At 45.1% G+C, this 22,527-nt stretch overlaps 1 protein-coding gene and 1 pseudogene across 1 annotated transcript; both read right to left on the reverse strand.

The window, feature by feature from the left end:
• Positions 1-9,857: 9,857 nt before the first annotated feature.
• LOC113570572 lies at positions 9,858-18,835 on the reverse strand (annotated as a pseudogene).
• Positions 18,667-21,862, reverse strand: allc (allantoicase). The gene is made up of 11 exons (XM_026999033.2): positions 21,711-21,862; positions 21,529-21,579; positions 21,330-21,417; positions 20,861-20,980; positions 20,557-20,642; positions 20,351-20,483; positions 20,002-20,157; positions 19,625-19,698; positions 19,434-19,542; positions 19,202-19,329; positions 18,667-19,010 (listed from the first exon to the last, which is right to left on the reverse strand). The coding sequence occupies exons 1-11, from the start codon at positions 21,798-21,800 to the stop codon at positions 18,840-18,842; spliced, it is 1,206 nt and encodes a 401-aa protein (XP_026854834.2). The 5' UTR covers positions 21,801-21,862; the 3' UTR covers positions 18,667-18,839.
• Between the last annotated feature and the right edge of the window lie 665 nt (positions 21,863-22,527).

Genomic DNA, 22,527 nt, shown 5'->3' on the forward strand with positions numbered 1-22,527 from the left:
CAGGTGAGTGAGGGCGAGGCACAGAGACGCGACTGGGGGAAGGAGCGAGGAACGGGGATGCGAGATGGGAGGAGAGAAGAAATTGAGAAGAAGAGGAGATGTAGAGGAGAAAGATGGGGGGCGGAGTGCAGGGAGGCAGAAGGGCTGATTTAGCTCCTGTTGAAGCGCTGGGATGGCGCTGGGGGTTAAAAGAGCAAAGTGTGATGGATACGATCTCATTAGAATGGGCAAGTGAGGCTTTAATTTCCTGAACATGTTCCATCTTTATTAATGTCAAGAGCAGCAGGTAGTCAATTGCATTAGGGCTTCGATCACTGCCTGTGCATGCTCCAATGACAAACATCAAGCAAGGGCATTGTTCTGAAGGAGATCATCGTGGACATCACAAGAGTGAATTACAAACACATCACAGGTCAAAACTAGAACAGAGAAATTACCCTCCAACAGTTCCTGAATTAGCTACAGGATCAGACCTGGGGTCTGGGAATTGCAGCTTCATTACAAACACTGCAAGTCATTAACACAACAGCGAAGACTTCAGTCGGCACATTTGTGATCTCTGCTAACACAAATGCAGGGTAGCAGGCACTGGTCGCAGGGTATGGAGAAGTGTTCTACCAGCAGCTCTAAATATGAACCTCTGCATATGGTCATCTGAACTCAACATTAGCAAGTCCAATCACAGGTGTCTCAAAACCATCTAGCAGCGAGATACAAATAAATCTTGTTAACCACCACTTATCAAATGAAAAATCTTAAAACGCATTGTGTTGGGCCTGATGGAACTGGAAGCACCTTGAGATGTCCTGACACTTCCTGACACACCGCTACGCTCTGTGAAGGGTGAGAGCTTTTAAGGACATCGGCGGGGAGTGTCCACGCGAACCCATCCTGCCGGAACACAGAAAGGGTCTCCCTGAGACGTGGGCAGCCGGTTAAATCTACATGCTTTACAGCACTTGTCAGTTCAGTTGATGGCTATGCAGTTACTCCTGCAGGCATGAAGAGAGGCCAAACACGCGGATGCATATCTAATAGCGCAGCTCACAAATCACCAGCACAAGCACACCCAGTCGGCTTCCTCGCAAGGAGCAAGGTGGGATGTCGGGAAGCAAGTGGTGGTCACCTGGATGACTTCATTTTCATGTGCCTTGGAGTTTTTCAATCTGGAAGTATAAACTATTCATCTAGGAAAAGGAATAGTCAGACAGCCATCGAATATACCCACAAACCCTCACATTCTACAGAAGGTTCGAAGCCTGTGATTTAAATAGCCTGTGATTTAAAAAAGTCCTTTCAAATCAACAGTGCATTTACGCAACCTCATTTCTGTCGGTACGTCACTGCAAAAGGCTTTTAGCTTCCCTTCAGGGCACCATCTTGTATAGTAGGAAAAAAGTTTAGCAAAGAGGCTTTCTGACAGCATTTCTGTGAGGGAAACTGAAGCTGAAAAGTAAGGAAGGATGGGCAGGGAGCTTTCGGCGAGCTTTTGGTGAGGGTGGACAGCAGTCCCAAGGGAGGCTGGTCGCCTCCTGGAGCACCCTTCACTGATGAAGCACAACCATAAAGCCTTCATCATAAATATGCATTGCACCAGCTATAGCGCCAGCGAGAGGGACGAAGGACGTTCTCGCTGCTACTGTGGAGCTCTCATACACATGCAGCTACTCCCGAGGCCAGAAGACGATTCCTGACACCTTAATGTGCTTTATCCATATTCTGTTCCTGCTGAAGCAGAAATAAAATTGTCAAAGGCACGCTTTAATTATTTATAATTCGCCAGTCATCGCTAAGGTTACTGGATCTGCACATGCCACACGTTTTCAGGGTCCCATAAATGCGGCTGCAGCCTTTACATATATACATATGTTCCAGCAGGCCACACAGTGAGAGTGCAATTTGAGTAATTTGCGTCCCGCTGGAACACCTGACAAACCTGACCTCCAGCCTTGCGACACTGAGCAGACGTCCCACAGAGCAAGGTCAGAGGTCAAGTCCAAGCCCAGGCTCTGAGAGCGTTTGAGGTGGCCAGGCTGTACAGCGCTGCACTAATGGCAGTCCTGGCCTCTTTCAGTGAGACACTACAGCAGGAGCGGTACTTTATGGAGAAAACAGACGACCCCCCGACCCTGCAGGCTGAAAAGGAGAAGTGTTTGTGTCTTTTCAATAGCTGTGAAATTCTGAGAAGAAAACTACTCAAATGTACTTGAGAATTTAAAAGGATTTTTTAATAAGGCTAAATATACCTTAATACTTAGTCTCAAAAACTTTAATTAGTGAGAAAGCATTGTGCTAAATGTCAAAAAATAATTGAGAGCTAGAGTTGTTAGTGCAATACTTTTTCATGTTGATACAAAAGGGCATTTCAAAAGGTTAAGGGGAGTCATAACAGATTTTCTGATTTATATTTAGAAAACTGTTTTTACCTCAGAAATTCTTTGGAGAAGGAAATTTAGATGTATCTTCTTTCAACTCAAACACTTTCAGGTTCATCAGGGGGAAAAATAAATGTCATCGTCAGCGGTGTGCTAGTTTTCCTAGATCATGGCGGAGATGAGCTGGATGAGGAGGGCTTTAAGGAAGGGATCTGTTAACGACGGTTCCCGTGCTGCCGTTCTGTGCGCACTCTTCAGCTTTCATTCAGACATTACGAATCCCACTTGCTGAATGTCGTCAGGGACTACAAGCCTCCATTTAAAGATCAACGATTCACAGCGCACCAAAAGAAAGACCGATCATGAAACCTCAGCTAGGGGCAGGGACCACCGAGAGCCGCTTGTCTTATCAGTCAACTCCTGGGTGAGTAAAAGGCATTAGATTATTCATCTTACAAACTATGGCCAAGCATTAATAATGGCTGCCAATGCACTCTCCCTTTCTTCCTGAGAGGGTCTTCAGTTTATAGAGGACCATTAAGAGGGGAACAATAGGCAAGCGCAGTGTACTGGTAAAAGTAGTTGCATTCAGCACCCCTGCAGTGGGTCTGGGGAGGTCTCTGCTGTGTTTGGACACCTGTTTGCATTTGGCTTTCCCCACTGAGAGAGCAAGACCTATTGTATCTGACCACCCACACGGCCAGAGAAACCGGGCCATGCGGTGCAAGAGCGCCGCCTACGTCAGCGCACTGCTATTGATGTAAAAGCCTCTCCGAGACAGGCAAATGCATCTAAATGAGACGCTGGTAGCCAGAATGCAAGGGCAAATCGTGTCTGTGTTTGTGAGGGACAAGTTTAGTGCTTTAAAGATGCATTGCGTCTGAATCTGAAGTCTGGTTATTGGGTGTCCTGCACACTTCACCGGGTCATATATTAAAACCCCAAAAAGAGATCAATACAGCCTTGCTCAAGGTAAACACACTTTAATTATTGCACATGACAAAGGAAGTATTGAATTTCCTTTGACCCAAACACTGCACTGACACCCGCCTCCCAAGAGAGGCTGGACTATCAGAGCATGCCTTGGGTGTGTGTGAGTGTGTGTGTGGGAGAGAGAGAGAGAAAGAAAAAGACAAGAGATCAGAGAAGCCAACGTCTCTTGAATCTCTGCCGTCCCTTCTGTGGGCCTCTCTCTACGTCAAAGATCCATCTCTAATTCTTCATGGCAGCTATCGAATCAGTGGCATCATTCAGTCCTTTAGTCCTGTAGGGGTTTTAATTAGCTTGGGTGGATCTCCTCGGGGCCCGTGTTGTCAAACACACTCTGTCTTATCTGTGAGGTAAGCCATTAAAAAAGTGTGCTGTTTAAGTGCTTTCTGATGTCAGCGCTCCCTCCAACTCACTCATCAGTGGTTAAAGGGCTCTCTCACTCAGCCATGGCATCAAGTACATAAAAAGGTAGGCTGAGATTAAAATTTGGCCCAATTCATATCCGCAATCAATGGAGCTGAATAAAATAAACGCCCTCTATCCGAGGGACTTCCATCCTGACTATTTAGCATCATATATTCAATCAATCTCATATTACATGAGACCAAAGTCAATATCATCCACACACAAAAAAACATGAACTCAGCAATTGATCCGCTCCGCAGCACCTAAATCAAATCCATGCCTGCGCGACCTACCAGCAGCTCGCAAGCCGGAGCAGAGCTCTCCCCAGCCTACGGTTATCCGTACACGACCCCTGCCGATGCCCTTAACCTCTCGCCTCGCCTCGCCTCCCCGCGTCAGCACTCTGCCTGTGGGCCTCCGCAGGACTCCGCCGGGAGGAGGAGACGCAATTTATGGAGGCGGCTTTAGGCGCGGCCGCTGGCGTTGCCGTCTCGTCGCGAGCACCTCTGTTGTTACCTGTAGGAGAGTCACGGGTGTGCTTAAAATGTCAAACGGCCATCTTGGCGTGTTCGTTTTTGGTGCTCCAAATCTTGGCAGCTGGAGCGTTACCAACAAAATTTAGAAACCAATTTGACTGCAGCCATACCGTAACTGTACGCAGGATAAAAAGGCCCACTCGATCCATCAGGCAGGTTAGGACATTTAAATTATGAGACCCTCGGCAGTGTGAAGGCACATGCTGTCCAATTACTGAGCAGGACACACATTTCCCAGCGTTATTACAGTCCTGGCACACCAGCCCCGTTGCTCACCATGGCTCCAGGTCTGTACGGTTCTGCAGGTGAACTTAGCAGCACCATGCCCCAGACAGCTTTGGTGACATTCTCTGCACTCGTCTCCAAATGAATGCAATTTATAGCTCATTGTCATCAACAAGCATAACGCAGGCCTCAGCTTTCCCCGAGACCCTCGAGCAGCCTGATAAAAGCTAATGCCAAGACTCCTAGCTCTCTTGTCAGCGATGGGCCTAATTGACAGGCGGTGGAAGTGCCCAATGGGGAGAGAACAATGAGCTCTGATGGGTGGGAGCAGCACAGCCAGGTTCCTGCTGCAGTTTCCGAGGCGTTGGTGGAACTGGAGGCGCATTAAACAAAACTCAGAGAGAAGCTAAGCAGTTTCTCTAACTGCCAGCAGCTAATTAGTGTGTTAGAAAGTGGCCTTTAATTTTCACAATGTCATAAAATAATGGGCCAGTCTTCCCAAGATTATATTATAGCTCATGACATCCAGTGTAAAGCATTGGGGAGACAGCCATACCACCCAGCGAGCTGTAATGTTAATGACCTGATATAAAACACAACCGTGCACTATAATTTTCATGTCTCCTCCATACACATGCATATGATACCAGACAAGCTGACACTTTTTTCTTTCCTGTGCGCTAGACCATGTTAGACATATACAATAGGAGTTACGGTGATAAGAAACATTCAAATCTACCTTATGAGACTATTTACGCTCAATTGATGCTGTTGTAATTAAGAAATGGCGCACAATGGCATTCCCCATAACTTCATATTTTAAAGTATGCCTGACAGTCAGTAGCAGGCAACATTTTATGTGCCATGAGGGTTGCTTTGTAATGCTGGTTCATGATTCCAGGGACTGAGTCTCTGACTCGTTTTGGAGGTAAACGCATTAGCGGCCTTCATTTTCTGCTTCATTAGACCTCATATGATTTAATGAGCGGAAATGTGAGCACACTATATTTTGTGCCATTAACTAGCATTTGGTTAGTCATGTTTCTTGGTTAATTGATTCGGCTCAATTTTAATCGGCAAATTCATTCATTCACCATTAGATTCTAGAGTTTTTGGTGCGGTTTTTCCTCCCGGTCTACATAGATTTGCTGAACTAGTTGTGCTCTGCGAACCACACAAAAAATAAAAAGATAATTTTTGAAGAACGTCTATTCCCTGAAACTAGCCAAAGAGGCCTGAACTGCAATTCCCTGGTCCAACCACATAAAATAAGCAGATTACTGATGTTGAAAACACAGTTTTGTGTTGGCTGTAATGCATGGTGCAGTCCCCGTTTCTCTTAAATGAACTGCCCTTCCTCGTTACCTCCATTTGGCTGGAACATTAACACTCCGATTTCTTTACGTTCTACAACACGAACATTGAGAAAGAAAGGCGGAATAAGGAACAAAAAGAAAGGAGGGTTTTATGTGAGCTGCCTGAAAGGCAGGATTCTTGTGCTCCATACTCTGAGGGGTAGAGCAGGTTCTGTTACACTGGAAATGGGTTTGGGGTGGGGGGGGGGTGTATTTGGAGGGGTTTTAATGCCAAACTGAGTTAGATAGGGAACGCTCTGTCGGAGAGAGCGTGCGTGGAATGATGAACTATATATGAAGTTAATCTCAGCGCGTCTCGCAGGCCTTGATGGCTGCCCGTGGGAAAATAAGCAAAGTGTGGTGGTGGTGGACAAGCGTGACATGCCGCACCCCCTCCCATTCCTGCGACACTGCCCTGGTGCGGTGCACCAAGGAGCCAACAGCCCCGCCAGCGTAGCTAACGACCGCCAAGCCCCGCGGCCCGAGAGGTGCGAGCAGGACAGGTGAGCAGGAGAAAAGGAGCGCTCACATGCAGAAAGTGGAGCGGGTGTTAAGGGACGATGCATGGCAAGGAGGCGCCTTATGCTGGGAGAACGTCTTCTAGCGGAGTTCCGATGATCAGAGGTGCTGAAAGCATGGGGATTTCTCATAGCAGAAATGAATTAGCGGAGGTGGCACCTGGAACACCCCAGCCTGATAAACAGTGTGGGGAGCAGCTCTTCATCAGTGTTCTCTCTTCACCTCTCTCGCGCTCTCTCTCACTCGCCCCCTCTCGCGCTCTCTCTCGCTCCTGTCTCACGTGCACACCTGTGATTTACACAATGATTAAAATCCCAACAGGAGTGAAGGGCATCATCATCAGGTCATCACTGTGGGCTGTGTGAGTGATATACCACGCAGGAGACCGCGAGGAGCAGTTTTACCGTGACGCGCGGGGGTCCCGGCGCACGCGCGCGAGTGCAGAATTTACGGCGCGCCGTGACGACTGAACGCGCGTTTCCTGCGCGTCGTCAATCAGGGTGTTTTATGAAAGATATCAGCAGACCGCCGCTGTCACACTAAATTCCCGGGTCAGTGATCACAGGCTTGATGGCTTTTGAAGGAGAGAGTGCTGGAAGTCTTGCAGGCTGCACTCCCAGGGCCTGCGTAGAAAGGGCCCTGGTATTATAAAAGCAGGAGAGAGCCGAGAGCTTGCTCAGGTGCAAAGCAGTAACTCAGGGAGTGCTGTCAATGGCAGCCCGCAGGCGGAGGGCAGCCGTAAATCCAGTTTGTTATGAGGGAATAAATGAAAGAGCATAAGGTGGGTGACCGCTGACATTTTCATTGGAGAGAGGTTGCCGAGTGGACTACAGTAATGTCTCTTTTACTGAGGGAAAGAACAAGGCCAAACATGAAATAGACTGTTAGGAGATTTCGCTTTACTGAGCATTTTTACAGTCTGAAGCTTGGATTTCGACTATGGCTTAACATAGGAAAATGCCATAAATCTGTAAAATAAATAAATACATTTTAAAGAAACAAAAAAAATTCTCTTATTAATATTCTTGTTTATTATTGAGTTATTAACCAATAAAAATAAATAAATACTGCTTTTACAAGCGTATTTCACACCTGACTAAGGCAGAAAAAGGACTTTCCTCGACGAAGAATGGCTCCCCAGTGGCAGTGTGATTTAATCCAAAATTAAGCCTAATTTGATCTTGAAATCTCCCAGAAACGGGTAATACTCAGGGTAATACTCAAGGGTCTTCTTCATAAAGCACTCTACACTAACTCCTAATTCCTTTAAAACATCAGTACCAGAGCATTACATGCAGAAAGCTCTGACCACGGAGCTCTGTTTCTACATGAAGGGGCTCCAATTCTCTCTGGGCCAGCGAGTACTTCCTCGTATGCCCTGGCCAGTGTGCCGAGCAGAGCGAAGCTGGCGAGAGATAATGGAAGGTGAGTGGCGCGAGAATCACAAGTGCGCCTGTCTCCATCGTCTCAGCTAACACACAGCCCTCTGTCTCGGCAGCAGATACGTGCCAGCGTCTGCCGTGAAGTGCCACTCGGTGAAGGTGACCTTCGCGAAGGCTCCTCCTCATGCGGCGCAGGCATGGAGAGGCAGCAGCCGGGCCCATGAAGGCAGATTATGCTGCTCTACTTTCAACTGTCGCTTTCTTGTCTATCGGCGCGGCCTGCACGGGATAACAGACCAACGTGTGTCATCAGAAGAGATCTACACGCTGCAGGGAACGTCTGAGGCGGAGCCTCTTAGAGGACACGTGAGAGAATTGTGAGCTTGCTCGAGGCCAGACAGCATAAGAAAGTGACTAAAACTTGTAATGTTTATTTTATGTCACGAAACATAAGACTAAATTTCAAAGGGCATGAACATATCAGTGCCCACCAGAAACACAGGAAGCATATTTGATCAGATTTCCATGAAAATGCATGCTGCGTCAAAACCTGCAGGAACCAAAACAAATGCATTTCAAAACCGGCTCCATCAGAAAGAGAAGCACGCTGCACAGAATAAACAGCACTTCCATTCGGAATTCAATACTTTTGGCTTTGCATGAATGAGTGCACTGATAATAAACGTAATACACCTCCTCTCAGGCAAAACTAAATCACAATATATTCTGATCTTAGTTGAATAAGAACAATACATTTTGCAGACCTAGTTATGAGCACTGGGAATGTGTTCACATATGCATCAGACGGAAAGGGAAAAAAACAAACATCACTTGCAGCGGCGATGTCAATGTCACCTGCTAAATAAATTAGCGTCAGCTCCCTGACGGCGTGGACAGGTTCGTTACCCGAGCGCGTGCAGTGGGCGGTGTGAAAGGAGCAAGCTGGCGAGGGTGTGGGTCAGCTCCGACACGCCTAACGCCTCGGCGAGGAGTCTGGAGAGTAATGAGCCACTAGATGTTTGATGAGCAGCGGGGTAACGCCACTAGCCCCCACGCTCACTTCCCAAAGGAGCAGCCTCGGCGACTGGGGCCGTCGGCAGCCTCTGACGGGCTGCAAGCTTGATTAAAGTTGACCTTGAGCATGGAAGGTGGGGATGGGGAGGGGGTCTGTTCCCAGCTCCAGACCCTGCCGGAAAACAGCGCTGGACGTGTGAGGGGTAATTGCGGTGGAAAAGAGTAAAGTAAATCAATGGGGTCGATCGATGGAGATTTAATTTTTTTTCCATCGCTAATTCCTGTTGAAGAGGGATGGGCCGGGCGATTGATCAAGCACCCCAGTGAGGTATTGGCAGATTTCATGTTATTAATTGAGGAGAAATGCTCAGCTGACTGACTGATGAATCAGCTGGTATCATTAAACGTGAATAAAATGACTGGGTGGAAGAGAAAGCAGGGTGAACTGTTAACCTTGTGCAGAACACAAACATAAAGAAAAGCTCAGGTCAGGGCGGGGTGGGGATGTGCTGCTGCAGCACAGCACTTCATCACTGAATCCCTCATTGGAAAAGCACAGTGATGTTTCACTTTAGAAATCTAACAAAGCACAAATTAATCAATCATTCATAAGTGTCAGGTTTGACAAGACAGCTACTAAATTGGTTCAGTGGTATTAATATATATAGTTATACAAATAAATATAACAAGGAAGCTGATTTTTGCACAAGTTTGCACAGTTTAATGTATTCATATACCTGTTGCTCGGTCATCACATGGGGTCTCTGCAGCTGCAGGCCAAGAGCTACATTGCCATCTGGCGCGTGAGTGTACGTGAGATGGATGCAGCCTGCAGGCCGCGTTCTCCCCGTGGAGACGCTGTTTGACCTCTGCATAAGGGAGAACAGCTCACCTAAACTAGTAATACGACAATTACATTTGCTAAACTGAAACTGCTTTTTGTATGAGGACAAAGGACCCTGGGCGCATGCTGCAGCTGACGTTGCTTGAGCCGACTGCGTCCAAAGACACTGGCTGGGGAGAGCCAGTCTCGGAGTGAGCCGCACCAGAATCCCGCTACTCCGCCTCTTCCTCCACCACCCTGGCCTTCGCCTAGAAACACAGCCCATCCTCTCACAAGCCTCCGATAACGGCACCGTGCGTTCCTCAAAACGCACACTCTTATTCCTTATGATACCGGTTCGGTCCGGGTTCGGGGGGCCCCGGTTCCTTGACTTGCTTGCCTGTGCGGAGCATGTCGGAGCATGCTGGAGGAGTCACCTGATCGATGGACAGGTCCACCTGGAGCCTGCCATCCTCCGGCACCTCTGCAGCTCCCGTGCTCTCCTCCCGAGGCTTCCCGGCTTTGAACGTGCTGTCTTATGTGGAGAGGCCATTCATCACCATTAGCACTGCCTGCTGCCATTCAACTAGCAAGTCACCCGGTGAGTGATCCTCTTACCAGCCAAACTGCCCCACCCCCCACCACACACACTCTTCTACCTTTTTTTTTTTTTTTTTCAGCCAACGAAGGGAATCAATGAGCCCGTCACGCTAGCTGTACGTCCACGCCCTGTGAATGACTGACGCCCCTAAGGGTGTTCACACCCAGCACACTGAGTTCCACTAATCTTTCTGCTCCGCGTTCCCTGTAAAGCTGCTACTTTCCTTTTTGCCATTCACACTCTAGACTCAATTCGTTTGAATACGACTGACAGACCTCTGATGCCTGTGGTAACAGCAGAGGCCTGAGGAGTGACTGGACCAAACGGGCGCGCAAAAGGTGTGTGATCTGTTCTCTACTGCCTCCGGCTGCAGGAGCTCTGAAGTGACAGTGCCGCTGAAAGCAGGTGGAATATGGGAATGGCCAAATGGGTTTTCTAGCAATCTCCAGAGTGGCCATGGCAGCATGTCAGTCAGCAGGCTGCGATGAATGGGGGAGAGGGACTCTGAAGGAGTCAATGTTTTCCCATACAATGTCAGATAAACTAACATTAGCTACTGCAGGTAAATCTAACATAAGCCGATTCCCCTGGTGGGTCAGGATTATTTTTTATGTTGCAAATCCAGGCAAAATAAACAAACTGTACAGATGAGATCACGCACACCTTCATGCAAAGGCTTAACCAGAAAGACCTTGTGATTTACACTACAATGCAAGTGACATGGCCAAACATCCATCAGAGGTGTCACGGATTTTGTATTGTCTTTAGAAATAGAGCAGTGCTAGAGAGGCTTGGGACGCATCACAAAGTCTCACTGTGTGACCCGAACAATCTTTAGTCTAACGTAGTTATGAGGAGATGAAAGACTGGTGACGGCGCCCACATCCGTCACAAAGGCCGAGAAGAGACAGGCAGAGGATGAGAGAGCCTTCCCTGACAAGGTTGAAACCACTCCCAGCAAGTGCTGAATTCATTTATGATCCCATTTGAGGTTGAGCGGGGCAAATATTCACCTGGGCGCAAACCTCCTGCTGCCTCCTCTGTGGCAGGTGGCTGCTGCCCCGTGATCTAGCTCTTTGTTGTACACACACACACCTACCCCCTGACGGTAAGAGATGGGGAGGTTTGAAGACGCGCCTCCACTGCTTGGCTGCTCTCCTTGCAGGCTTGGCATAGAACAGAGAGTCAGCGTGGAGGCTGGGATCTGCAAACTACATCAAAATACATTAGACAGTTGGGACAAACTAAAAAGTCAACGCATGCATGCACCCGCACACACACGCACCCGCATAAAACTCGGTGCATAGCCAAAGCCATTTCTATGTACTTCGCTTAAAGATAAAAAGTTCACTCTACTGTAATAATGTGTTAATCATGAGTAGGTGAAACTATATCAAAACTACAAATCCCTTTTGAAACGCATCAGAAATGCTTTAATTGACAAAATGTACAAAACATTTGGTCTTCCCGAAAATCTGTGCATCACCATCGTGAATAACCTGAAATGTACCATATGTTGGGATTTTACAGAAGGCAGGTGCAAAACATAGGCAACAGAGTGTAGTGTTGGGTCCTACAGTGTACCTGTGTGCATATGACCAGGGGCATGCTTGGAGGAATCACGCTCTAGTCTCCCAGTGCTAAGCACCCTACCAATGTCCTGAACATTTCTGCTAATTCAAATGTCAATAGATCCTCCGCTGCCATATCCAATCTTCTCCAAGTGGAAAACTAGGTGCTCCACACCTCTGCAGAGAACCCTCGTACTGAACGCATATGAGCAGTCACTGTGCCCATGCAAAAAATCTGTTCAGGCATGTGCCAAACTATGTCTGAATCTATGCAATCTGGGCATCTTACCACTGTATAAAAGCATACTGAATGTTTTTAGGGTGTCATTTTATTCTGGGTACTTCATAATACAACAATACCCATCTTTGTGGTGTTGTGCAATATTTTCACCCTCTTGTCGTCAATAACTAATTACTCAAAAGCAATTCAATTAAATACAAGCATGCAGATGTAACTAAAACACATGTAACCAAATCAGTATAACTGTTATTGGACAAGGGACATTGTCTTGGAAATGGCCTTAAAACGAAGCCGGGTACCAGCCCCGCAACATGAGAACAGCGTCGGTGCGCGGCGCCCAAGTTCAACAGCAAATAAATGGCATTTGCCGGCAGCTCCTGTTTTCTTCTGCGCACGCTGCTGGTGTTGGTCAGGCACTGATAAGCTGGGCTTTTCCCTGGGGGACTCGGCCTGGCACTGCCTCCGTCTGCTTCCAATACATCTCATGTGCAGCCAATCAATCACAGGCAAGCGCCGCAAACTAATCATTTATTGATGGCACGGAGCAGCCATGAATTTCTAATAGCATTCGTCTTATTTAACAGCGCAGATCAAACAGAGAAAATCCAAACACGCTGAAGGGAAAGGGAGGGGTGAGATAGTTCCTCGGAATATCGCTCTTTCTGTCAGCCAGCCACCACGTAGTGATGGAGAAGGCTGCCGAACGAGAGGCAAAGACAAGGTGAAGAGTGGGAGTCAGAGGGGCTGTGGGTAGGCACCACCTGAAATTCATGGCTTACATATCAAATTTGTGTATTAAAGGGTGGTGTGCGTGTGTGTGTGTGTGTGGGGGGGGGGGGTCACCTCTCTTCTCCATCGTTGTGCTTTGACTCATGGCTACAAGGCTCACGGGTTTGTGAGGGGTGAACTGATCGGTCATTGAATGGTAAAGCTTTAGCACACTCATTCAAATCAGTGACCCAGGATTAGCTGAGAAATTTGGACAGACTGTATCTGAAATGTCCAAACACTGATTTGCTGTGAGTGGGCCCCATGATCCTGGTTCAGACACAGGTCTGGAGTGTGTAATACACATCAGTGTGTACCAAATCCACTACCTCAAAGTCTCGCAACAAAATATTATGAACATCTTTGACCAACAGATGTTCATCTCTAGTGATATAACTGACTGATGGATAGTGTTTTTTGAGTCACCCACTGCATTCAAACAGTACAGTGCAACAGTATTATACATGTTGTTAAGCTCTCATCAACTCATTGTCAAGGCCTTTAATGAGTTAAATCAAGTGGACCAGTGTGTATCACAGCTGTACACACTGATTTAACTCAAACCGCTGTGTTCCGCACACATGCCATCACATCGGATGCACCCGTATGAACGAAGCACACGGCGGGACAACGGAGGGTTGAGCTGCTGCTTGGTCTTGTTCGAGAGAGACGCGGTGGCACAAGGAGCAGACACTATGCCAGCATGACTCAGGGTGGACCTCAATTACAGCCTGCCAAGACCACAGGCTGACAAGCCTGGCCACAGCATGCGAGATGTGCAGCTGCTTGGTTTGGGGGGGATGGAGTGGCCAGACGTGCACATGCCGCTCTCTCAGATTACCTGAGCTGCTGGAGTGGAGTTTGCTGGGCCTCTGTTGCCCCCTGCTGGTGAGCACTGGAAACACCAACCCTAAACTCAGTGCAGTCATTTCACAATACAAGGCAAGTGCATTAGTGGCCATCACAGTTCATGGAATAATCTAAAGATAGCCTGAACATTTACTGGCTAAATGTAATAGCCCACGCATCTCAACTCCCTGTGAGTCTATTCAACTTTACTATTCTGAGTCAGAAAACATCTAACTGAAGCAAATATATATATTTTTGGGTTACCTCAATATAAGTATCAAGCATAAACCATACTTATAAATTAAAATACTGAAGTTCCACATGATCTTGGATCCTCATTATAATCAGTTCAACAATGTCTGCATTAACACCTCCATCTCCATATGCATACTAAAACATTCCAAACAAGTTAACGAAGCATGATGGACTCATTTACTCAGCAATAGAAGAATGTCAAAAAAACAGGTCTGTTTCTAGTGAGGGTGGCCGCAATGAGCCATAAGGTGCCATGTTAATAGAGATGCATCAGGTATTTTACATCGACCTTTCCACAGACCAAAGAAGCTGATTGCACGATTTACTCCCCTTCAGTCATTTCAGCACTGTGCAAGACACACTTATCTTCATCCACCGCAAGAAGCCCTGGAATAAGGACAATGTGTGTGTGTGTGTATGGTGCATGAATGAGCATCACGCACTGTAATTAATCACAGTACAGCTTGTTTCACTCCAGAGAAATGAGGGATGTCCGCTGCTGTCTCAATCTCCACATGGTCAATCTGTTCAAGGACATCTGATTCTCCACATGCTCAAAGCAGCATGGATGTGTCATTACACCACTTCCATCTTCCGATAACGTATTTGCAATTTTAAGAAAGGCTTTAAAACTGTTTGACTAATTTAATCGCCTTTAATCATGAATATGTTAAATAAAGCTGTGCTTCTGGAACCCTACAAGAGCAAGTAACCCTTCATCACAGCATAGTGGAAATAAGTTCCTGCTCCTCACACTTCTTACCTTGGTTGAACTGCATGTGCTTCATGAAAGAAAACTTCACTCTGTAAAGCTTCTCGGCTTAACGAAAATGACTGTAAAGAGATGAGAACTATAGTAGACCCTCAGCTTCCCCTCCCAGCCGGCACTGAGGGAGAAATATGAAACCATAAAGCATGAGGCTGTATGTGGTATCCAGCCAAGCTTGCCTGCCAGCTCGTTACCTCATAGAAGAAGCCATTATTACATTAGGACACATTCAATAGCACCATTTATCACCCATGAGAATGCAATTATTAGGTTGAACAGACTATATTGTAATAACTGCTGTACCTGACACTGCCTTATCTATTGCATGATAATGATTTGGCAAAAACTAACAGCAACACATAAAATTAAGTATCAAACTTTTTCCTTCAGCACAGCTTCAGTATGTCTGGAATGCAAATGAAATAAATCCTGAACTGTGTATAGTCAGACATTGGGCCATTCTTCAACGAAGAACACCTCCAAGGAGGCTGAAATCTACTCCCTGCTCTACGAATTTTCCAGTGCAATGATGTTGAGATCAGGCAATTGGTGAAGGCCATGGTATGCCAGCTGAGGCCAGCTGTGTCCACATCATTTCACTCCTGCTTTCTGTAGCTGCCCACCTACGAGGTCAAAAAATAGATCTGCATTCATCCATCAAGACTCGTGGAAGACAAGCATAAAAACCCTTGTCCATTCTGGCAATCGCTCCCGCACAATTGAACAATCTCACGTTGCCAGCCAACCTTCCGTAAAATAGCAGCGGCGTGGCCTACCGAGTCATGGCGGAGCACCTTGCTGTGTGAACCTCCGTTGTCTTCAGGGAAATCCCAAGCATGATGGTACAAACTGATCGGACTCTGGCTAGGCAAGATGTCTGCGTTTAAATTAACATATTCGCCTATCGTCTTCACTAGAACTAGCTCGATCTTACTACTATGAAGATACGGGATACTGGGAGCTTATTCATAGCGTCTACGTCGCTTGTTAATGATTTTAAAAATATGCAAAAATACTTAAAAACAGTCACTTTCGGCTTTTTCATATTATTCCCCCGCCCTTATACCGTAGAAGGATGAGGTAATGCAATATCACCTAGCTTTAACGCCGTTAGAGACTAGGACCTAGCCACTGAATGCATTTCCTACTTGGAGGTTTTGCACATATTTCGCGCATGACTTGATGGGGCCTAGGAATATCGCGGATATAGTTATATGGATTAAAAGAATTTTCGATGCAAAGAATTAGCATCGATGATTTTAAGTAATCGTGTTACTCGAGATTCTCGAGGAATCGTTTCAGCCCTACTCTGGACAATGGTGTCTGCTAAATGCAGTAAATGTATGCATTTGACTTCATTCTGCTGTTTCTCTCTCTCTCTCTCTCTCTCACTCTCATTCTATCTCTATATATATATATATATATATATATATATATATATATATATATATATATATATATATATATATATATATAAATAAATGAGAGAGAGAGAGAGAGAGAGAAATGGAATATAGAGAATATACAGGATAAGGTTTAAAAATGGCCTCATATTTCTTTGGCCCTACACAACAATAAAGAGCCAGTAAATCACAATCAGTCCTATAGACTCCTACGATGGGGCTAGCCAGGCACCTCTGAATTCACTTCATTTGACAATTGGTACAAGACACTGTTTTTTCTCCCAAGCATAAATGTGTCCAGATGATGACAAAAATGGTTAAAATTGTCTACACAGTATATTACTTTTTCTGTTGCTCACAGGCTCAGTGTCTCTCTCGCTGGGTTTGTGTTCTTTCAAACCTACCAGGTCTCTTGAGGAAACACTTCCTTTCTTTATCGTTGGAAGAAGAAAGCCCCCATGGACTCTGATGAGAAAGGGGGAAAATAAACATGACCTGCAGTCAAAAAAAGTGGTAAAGAAATAGCATGGTATTTATTTCGTCTGAAATGTGGGTTGCCGTGAATAGAGATCGCTTACCCCAGACAACACTTTTCCTGGTTATGCAGTGAATTGAAGGGAGAAGACGAAGCTTCTCTATCTCTGTTGCTACACAGTAATGGTTATTCTCTAGCTCCACTGAGCTGCATAATGGAGTACCATCTAACCTGCAGAGCCTGAGCAAATAAATATGTCCAATGTCCTTTGTTTAAAAAGAAACAGCCAAGACAAGAACAATGCTTCCAGGTACCTGAAGGTTAAGGCTACATCATTTATAAAGCATACTGCAAAACTAGCACCACAGCTGTGCGAAGGTGCACTTGCTCGGTCACCATAGCCAGTACCCGATCCCAACTTTTGAGGGTGTGCTTGGGTATGAATATATGAGCTGGAGGCAACAGGATCTCTCAGTTGGTAAATACACTACAGGAGTACAAGAGCTGAACTTATGTTTTTATATGGCAAATGGTCTCAAATTTAACAAATTTGACAAATGTCAAATGTGACATTAATGAAGGAAATCTCTTCGCTTCCAAATGCCCACTACAGAATTAACACCTACAATATTTATATATGTACAGCAGGACATAAACCAACACTGTAAATCAACACAGTAAGAGCAAACATTTATGTGGAATATACAGAAGCTTATTTTTTATTATTATTTTACCATGGTAAATAAACACATCAGTCAAACAAAAACCATGTGATTTGAGGAACAAGATCTTCATAGCCTAAATTTGACGGGAAAAAAAGGGGGGGGGGGGGGATTACCCCAATTCGCTCAAACTTCAGTGTACATTCACTGTACAGTCAAATGAGACAATTGCACCCTCTCCCAGACTTAAAGACCCAATCTAGCATCCAGCCTTATACATCTGGCAGTATGCCCCGACTAAACTGAGAGCAGGAAATCTGTACTGACTTGATAGTGCATGACTCGGGTAAAATCCTTCTCCATCGGGCTGGCACTATTATCCTGCTATGGACCACTGGCTTAATCTGGGGAAGGACATGACAAAAATGATAACAAGAAGCCTTGGAAAAACTGTCCTGTTGCGGAAGCTGTTAGTACATCAAGGGCTGAGACTGTGCAACATACTCGGCGCATTTAAAATTCCATCCACATTTCAGTGCCGTTCCAAGGAAGTAAGGGATCAGCGGCAAGTTGGATAAGTCGTGTGTATAAATGTGTTCAAAGTTTAAGCATATTCCCTGAAACTTAGACATATAATGACCAAGCGTATTCATGTTGACAGGAGCTGGTGGCTAGAGAAGTATTCCGAACTACATGCAGCATTGAAACTTCCCAAACTTTCTGCATAGGCCTACTGTCTTCCCTCTTCGATCCTTTTTCGCTGTGGCTTCTTGGCTGTAATTTGCAAGTAACCGAAAACAAAGTGCGCGCTACCTAGTTCCTGAAGGAAACTAAAAGTTTAGTGTGTGTGCATGGAGATTACATTTGTACTTACTCAAGCTTTTTAAAACGCTCCGTTGCAGCAGCCACACACTCGGTTCGCCGCGCAGCATATTGTCTAAGCTGAGGGCTGTATGGCCAGCGCGATGTGTATATAGATTTGTAACCGCGGCAAACGATGCCGCCCGCAACGGTGTTCGAGAAACTGTCGAGATTTGACACCTGTCTCGGATCCACAACAAACCTTCCTCTGGGAAAGTGCGCGTCGCCGTTCCGGTACACTACCACCAGTTTTTCCTAGGTTGTGAACGGGAGCTCCTGCCTGATAAGCCAGACGTATTTGTAAACTAACAAAACCAGACTGTCAAGCGTCACAAGTTATCAGAAATAGCTACGTGTTGGATGACATCCGGTCATAAATAAAATGAACGCCACCGCCGACGCGGTCGTGAAGCGTCGGATCAGATGTCCACAGAGGCGTAGGAAGAGTAGTTCTGGCTCTTCCGTTAGTGGGGAACTTCACGATGTTAAGTACACTGTCATGGAAGCCTAAAACGGAGCTGGAATTAGAAGACTCAGGAGCCAACGTAACCTACGATTTTTACAACATTAGGCACATTTCGTTCTGTGTTTTAGACAGCATTTTATTGTTTGAATAGACGATCCCAATATGTAAATATTTTCATATACAGACAATACTGTAATCAAAACCATCATGATGGAACAATTTTAAAAATAGGCGTAGTACAAACAGAATTCTATTATCGTAAAAGTGTAACGGTGAACCTCAACAGACATGAGGTTACAATTTGGAAGTTTGGCAGGGATTAGCTGAACTGACAGGAACTGGCCGACCCCACAGCCTGAGCCTACTGACCCCTCCATCGGGAACTATGACCAGCCGCACATGAGTAACAGGCCCACACTGCAGCGCAGAGTCACCAGAATAGAAGTGCCTGTGGTGAGGCTTCAGCTGGAGAACGCAGGAAATAAAAAAAATTAAAATTTAATAAAAAATAAAATAAAAAATCACTTGCTCATAGTGACAAGTTGGTATTACTGGAATGAGCGATTTTCCATCGTGGGGCTTGTGTTTATAGTGAACACAGAATAATACAAATTCTGGGATATGAAACTTGCACACTGTGAAGGCAGATGGCATACCTTCTGAGGATGAAGAAGCATTCTCCATCTTGGACTTTGGTCAAAGCTCCACTTACTGCTTATAAAACTCTTCTCCTCTTCTGGGGTTAAATCACAGGCCTCAATTTTACACGAGTCAGGGAAGTTACCTGAAGAGTTTAAAAATAGGCAACAGTAAAATTTCCCAACTCAATTACAGTACATTGTTAAGTACAAAACATACGATGGTGTGGCTACGCAGGCTAAATAATACCTTTAAAATGATTGGTGTCTATCTCAATTTTCGTAATCAAACCAGGATGCCCAAGTCTTAAGATGGCCCACTCAAAGCCAGGGACCCGTAGGATTCCGTTCTTGTCCATCTGAGAATTAGACCATATGGTTAGTGTAGCATAAACAAAAGAAGCCATTTTCCAGAGATTATGACCAAGGGAGTAATTTTACTTTTAACACTTTGGGACGATCCAAGCGGCGTGCAGTTTCCCACCCATCAGCCATGTTCTCTGCTCTACCCAAACCTGCAAAAGTACAAAAATTTCAGATTTTTCATTATAGTTTTATCCTCACACTCTCCTCCAAATAGTCATCAAGTAGCTTTTAACCAATTTGGGTGGAAGTGGTAGTGTTCACATTGCAATGAGAGCTTGGAAAATGACCAGTATCTTGAATCTTAGACAGCAACACTACGCTTTTAGGGGTCCCTGCATTATACAGCATCCTCTTAGCTTAAGATAATTGTTAGTCCATCAATACTGCATATGTATGTTGTTACAGCAGAGATGTTTTCTGTGAAATACTGACAAGCTGACAGATCAGTTTACCGATCATATTGCGTGGGTGACCGAAATGTGCATTGCTGTAGCCCACACACACACCACCATTGACCAGGGCAACGAGATCCACTTCATCCTGGGCAGGTACGGTGGACCAGTCTCTCTGACCAACCCCATAAACTCGCAGCCTGGCAATACCTCCATCTGTCAGCAGTCAACAGAAGAGCTGCATTGGCCCTAACAAATATATGAGGTCTGTAGTTATTAGTGAACGCCACTAGTAACCTACACATTGCCTAGTAAATAGCTTAACATTTAAAAAAATAAAACAGCTAGTGGCTAGATGTCATCTTTATTATTAAATATGGGGGGCTTTGACATGGAGAGTGTGTGTTACCTGGATACATATTCAGGCGAATGTGGGACACTCTGTGAGGAAAGGAGACACTGAAATAGTTGTGGCATGAATCCGAGTATCCAGGTTTCAGCGCACTCTCTGGTATAAGCTCCTCCCAGTTCTCTGAGTGAAGCTGGCAAATACAAATCCAGGTCCCACAACCTTCTGGCACTCTTTGGTAAGAAATGCAGCAGATATGAAATTACCTGTGCTATGGCCTCAAACTGAACCCCTGAAGCTGCCATACCTGTCCGGTCTCCCTCAAGCACTAAAGATGGCAAATACAGCTCCTCTAAAACACAAGAGACAAAGTAAGAGCTTACTAGACTTCAGCAAACTGAGAATTGTCTCACTAGCCAAATCTATCAGAGGTAACATAACTATTAGATCATTTGTGCATGCTTTTTTACTCTGAAGTTCTTTTTAGTGAGCTGTTAACCAAGTCCTGCTTTAATCCTTGTACTTCAGAGTGCTACTTGGCCACTCTTTCACTTTGTCCAACATACATACCAAAACAGGCAGCCTGAATAGAAATGGAAGGAGCGTAGTTTCCTGTGAAGAAGGATGTGTCCACATCAAAGCCATGAATGACACCAGGGACCCCCAGCTGCACAATGCACCAGTCGTGACCTTTACCATGCCAGACAAGAGAAACTGCTCAATGCATCTTTCATGAGATCACCAGCTGCATGACTTTTAAGCAGAGCGCCAGATAGGACTCTTGAGGATTACAAGATGCCCTAATCACCAGGTCAGATAGCCACATCCAAGTGCAATACTTTGAAGAGCTTTCTTCCACCACTTGATTTTTATTGATCTTCAAAAGGTGTGAATAGATGAAACTGTTCTTACTGATAGTAGTCCATACCACACTCATCCAAGCCATAAAGTGGATCAATGACAAGGTTAGAAAGAAGGTGTTGTCTAAGAGTTTAAAGTGGGCCCAGTGGGCTTTGTAGTCTTGGAAAGAACATAATACCTGGTATTCTCTTCCTCCTTGTTTCCCAACCATCCATCCATTTCCCAAACGCAGTAAAAGCTGAGGCTAGGAATTCTGGAGGTCCTCTCTTCAGAGAACAGCATGATGCAACAAACATTCAATAACAATAATTATAAAGAATAGAGTAACACTATAAACAACTAACATTCATGTGAACACTGCTAGTTTGACACTGTACCTTTAAGAGATTTTGAGCTGGAGCAAACCACTCATCAGTTGCAAAAATCACCTCAAATAGATGGAGTAGTAAATTAACCATGGACAACCTTTCAAAATCCACACAATTTATGGAACCGATGATTTGAAATATTAGGATTCAGTGGTATTAAACTTGCTGTTTTGGTGATGATCATTACTCACCTTTCCTCCAGCTGTTTCACAGGCCAGGTTGTTGAACTGCAGAAAATCTGGTTGACTGGCATTCAATTTCACAGCTGGTCGGTTTGCCATCCTCAGTGTGAAGAGCTTGAAAAATATAAGTCCTCAAGTATTTTGGTGACAAAAATGCTTTAGGCAAACGCTACCTGCTCGTCTGACTGGGTTTGTCAGCTGAGCAAACTGTGTATTATAAAGGCCAAACAGTGCAAAGTACACAGGTTAGTGCCATGTTCAAAAATAAGAAGGGGGAGGTCAAAGCAAACATTTCAAATGAATTCATACAAAAAACTGCAACTTCATCGCTGATGCACATTAAAACCAGTGATGATAGATCAAAATGTCAAAGTTTAAATTGAATTTTACAAGATTAAACAGGGTTATATGTATACCTAAACTGGTACTTAAATCTGTGTGTGTGTGTGTGTGTGTATATATATATATATATATATATATATATATATATATATATATATATATATATATATATATATGCATGCGCAAGAGCCAATGGTGAGTGAAATAAAGGGCCAGATTGTATAAAATCTTGTCTGGAACCATTTTTTTCATTGGCAAGCAGTACCCGTAGCTGGCGCGTTGGCTGCGATGTTCCTCGATGTTTTTATTAATAAGAACGCGCAGAAATATGGTTCAAACATTTCCTGAATCTGTGGAATCTACTCTTTTAATTTGGTCGATAGTTGGCTGCGATGTTCCTCGATGTTTTTATTAATAAGAACGCGCAGAAATATGGTTCAAACATTTCCTGAATCTGTGGAATCTACTCTTTTAATTTGGTCGA

The sequence above is a fragment of the Electrophorus electricus genome, chromosome 3 (genome assembly GCF_013358815.1).
Source record: "Electrophorus electricus isolate fEleEle1 chromosome 3, fEleEle1.pri, whole genome shotgun sequence".
NCBI lineage: Eukaryota > Metazoa > Chordata > Actinopteri > Gymnotiformes > Gymnotidae > Electrophorus > Electrophorus electricus.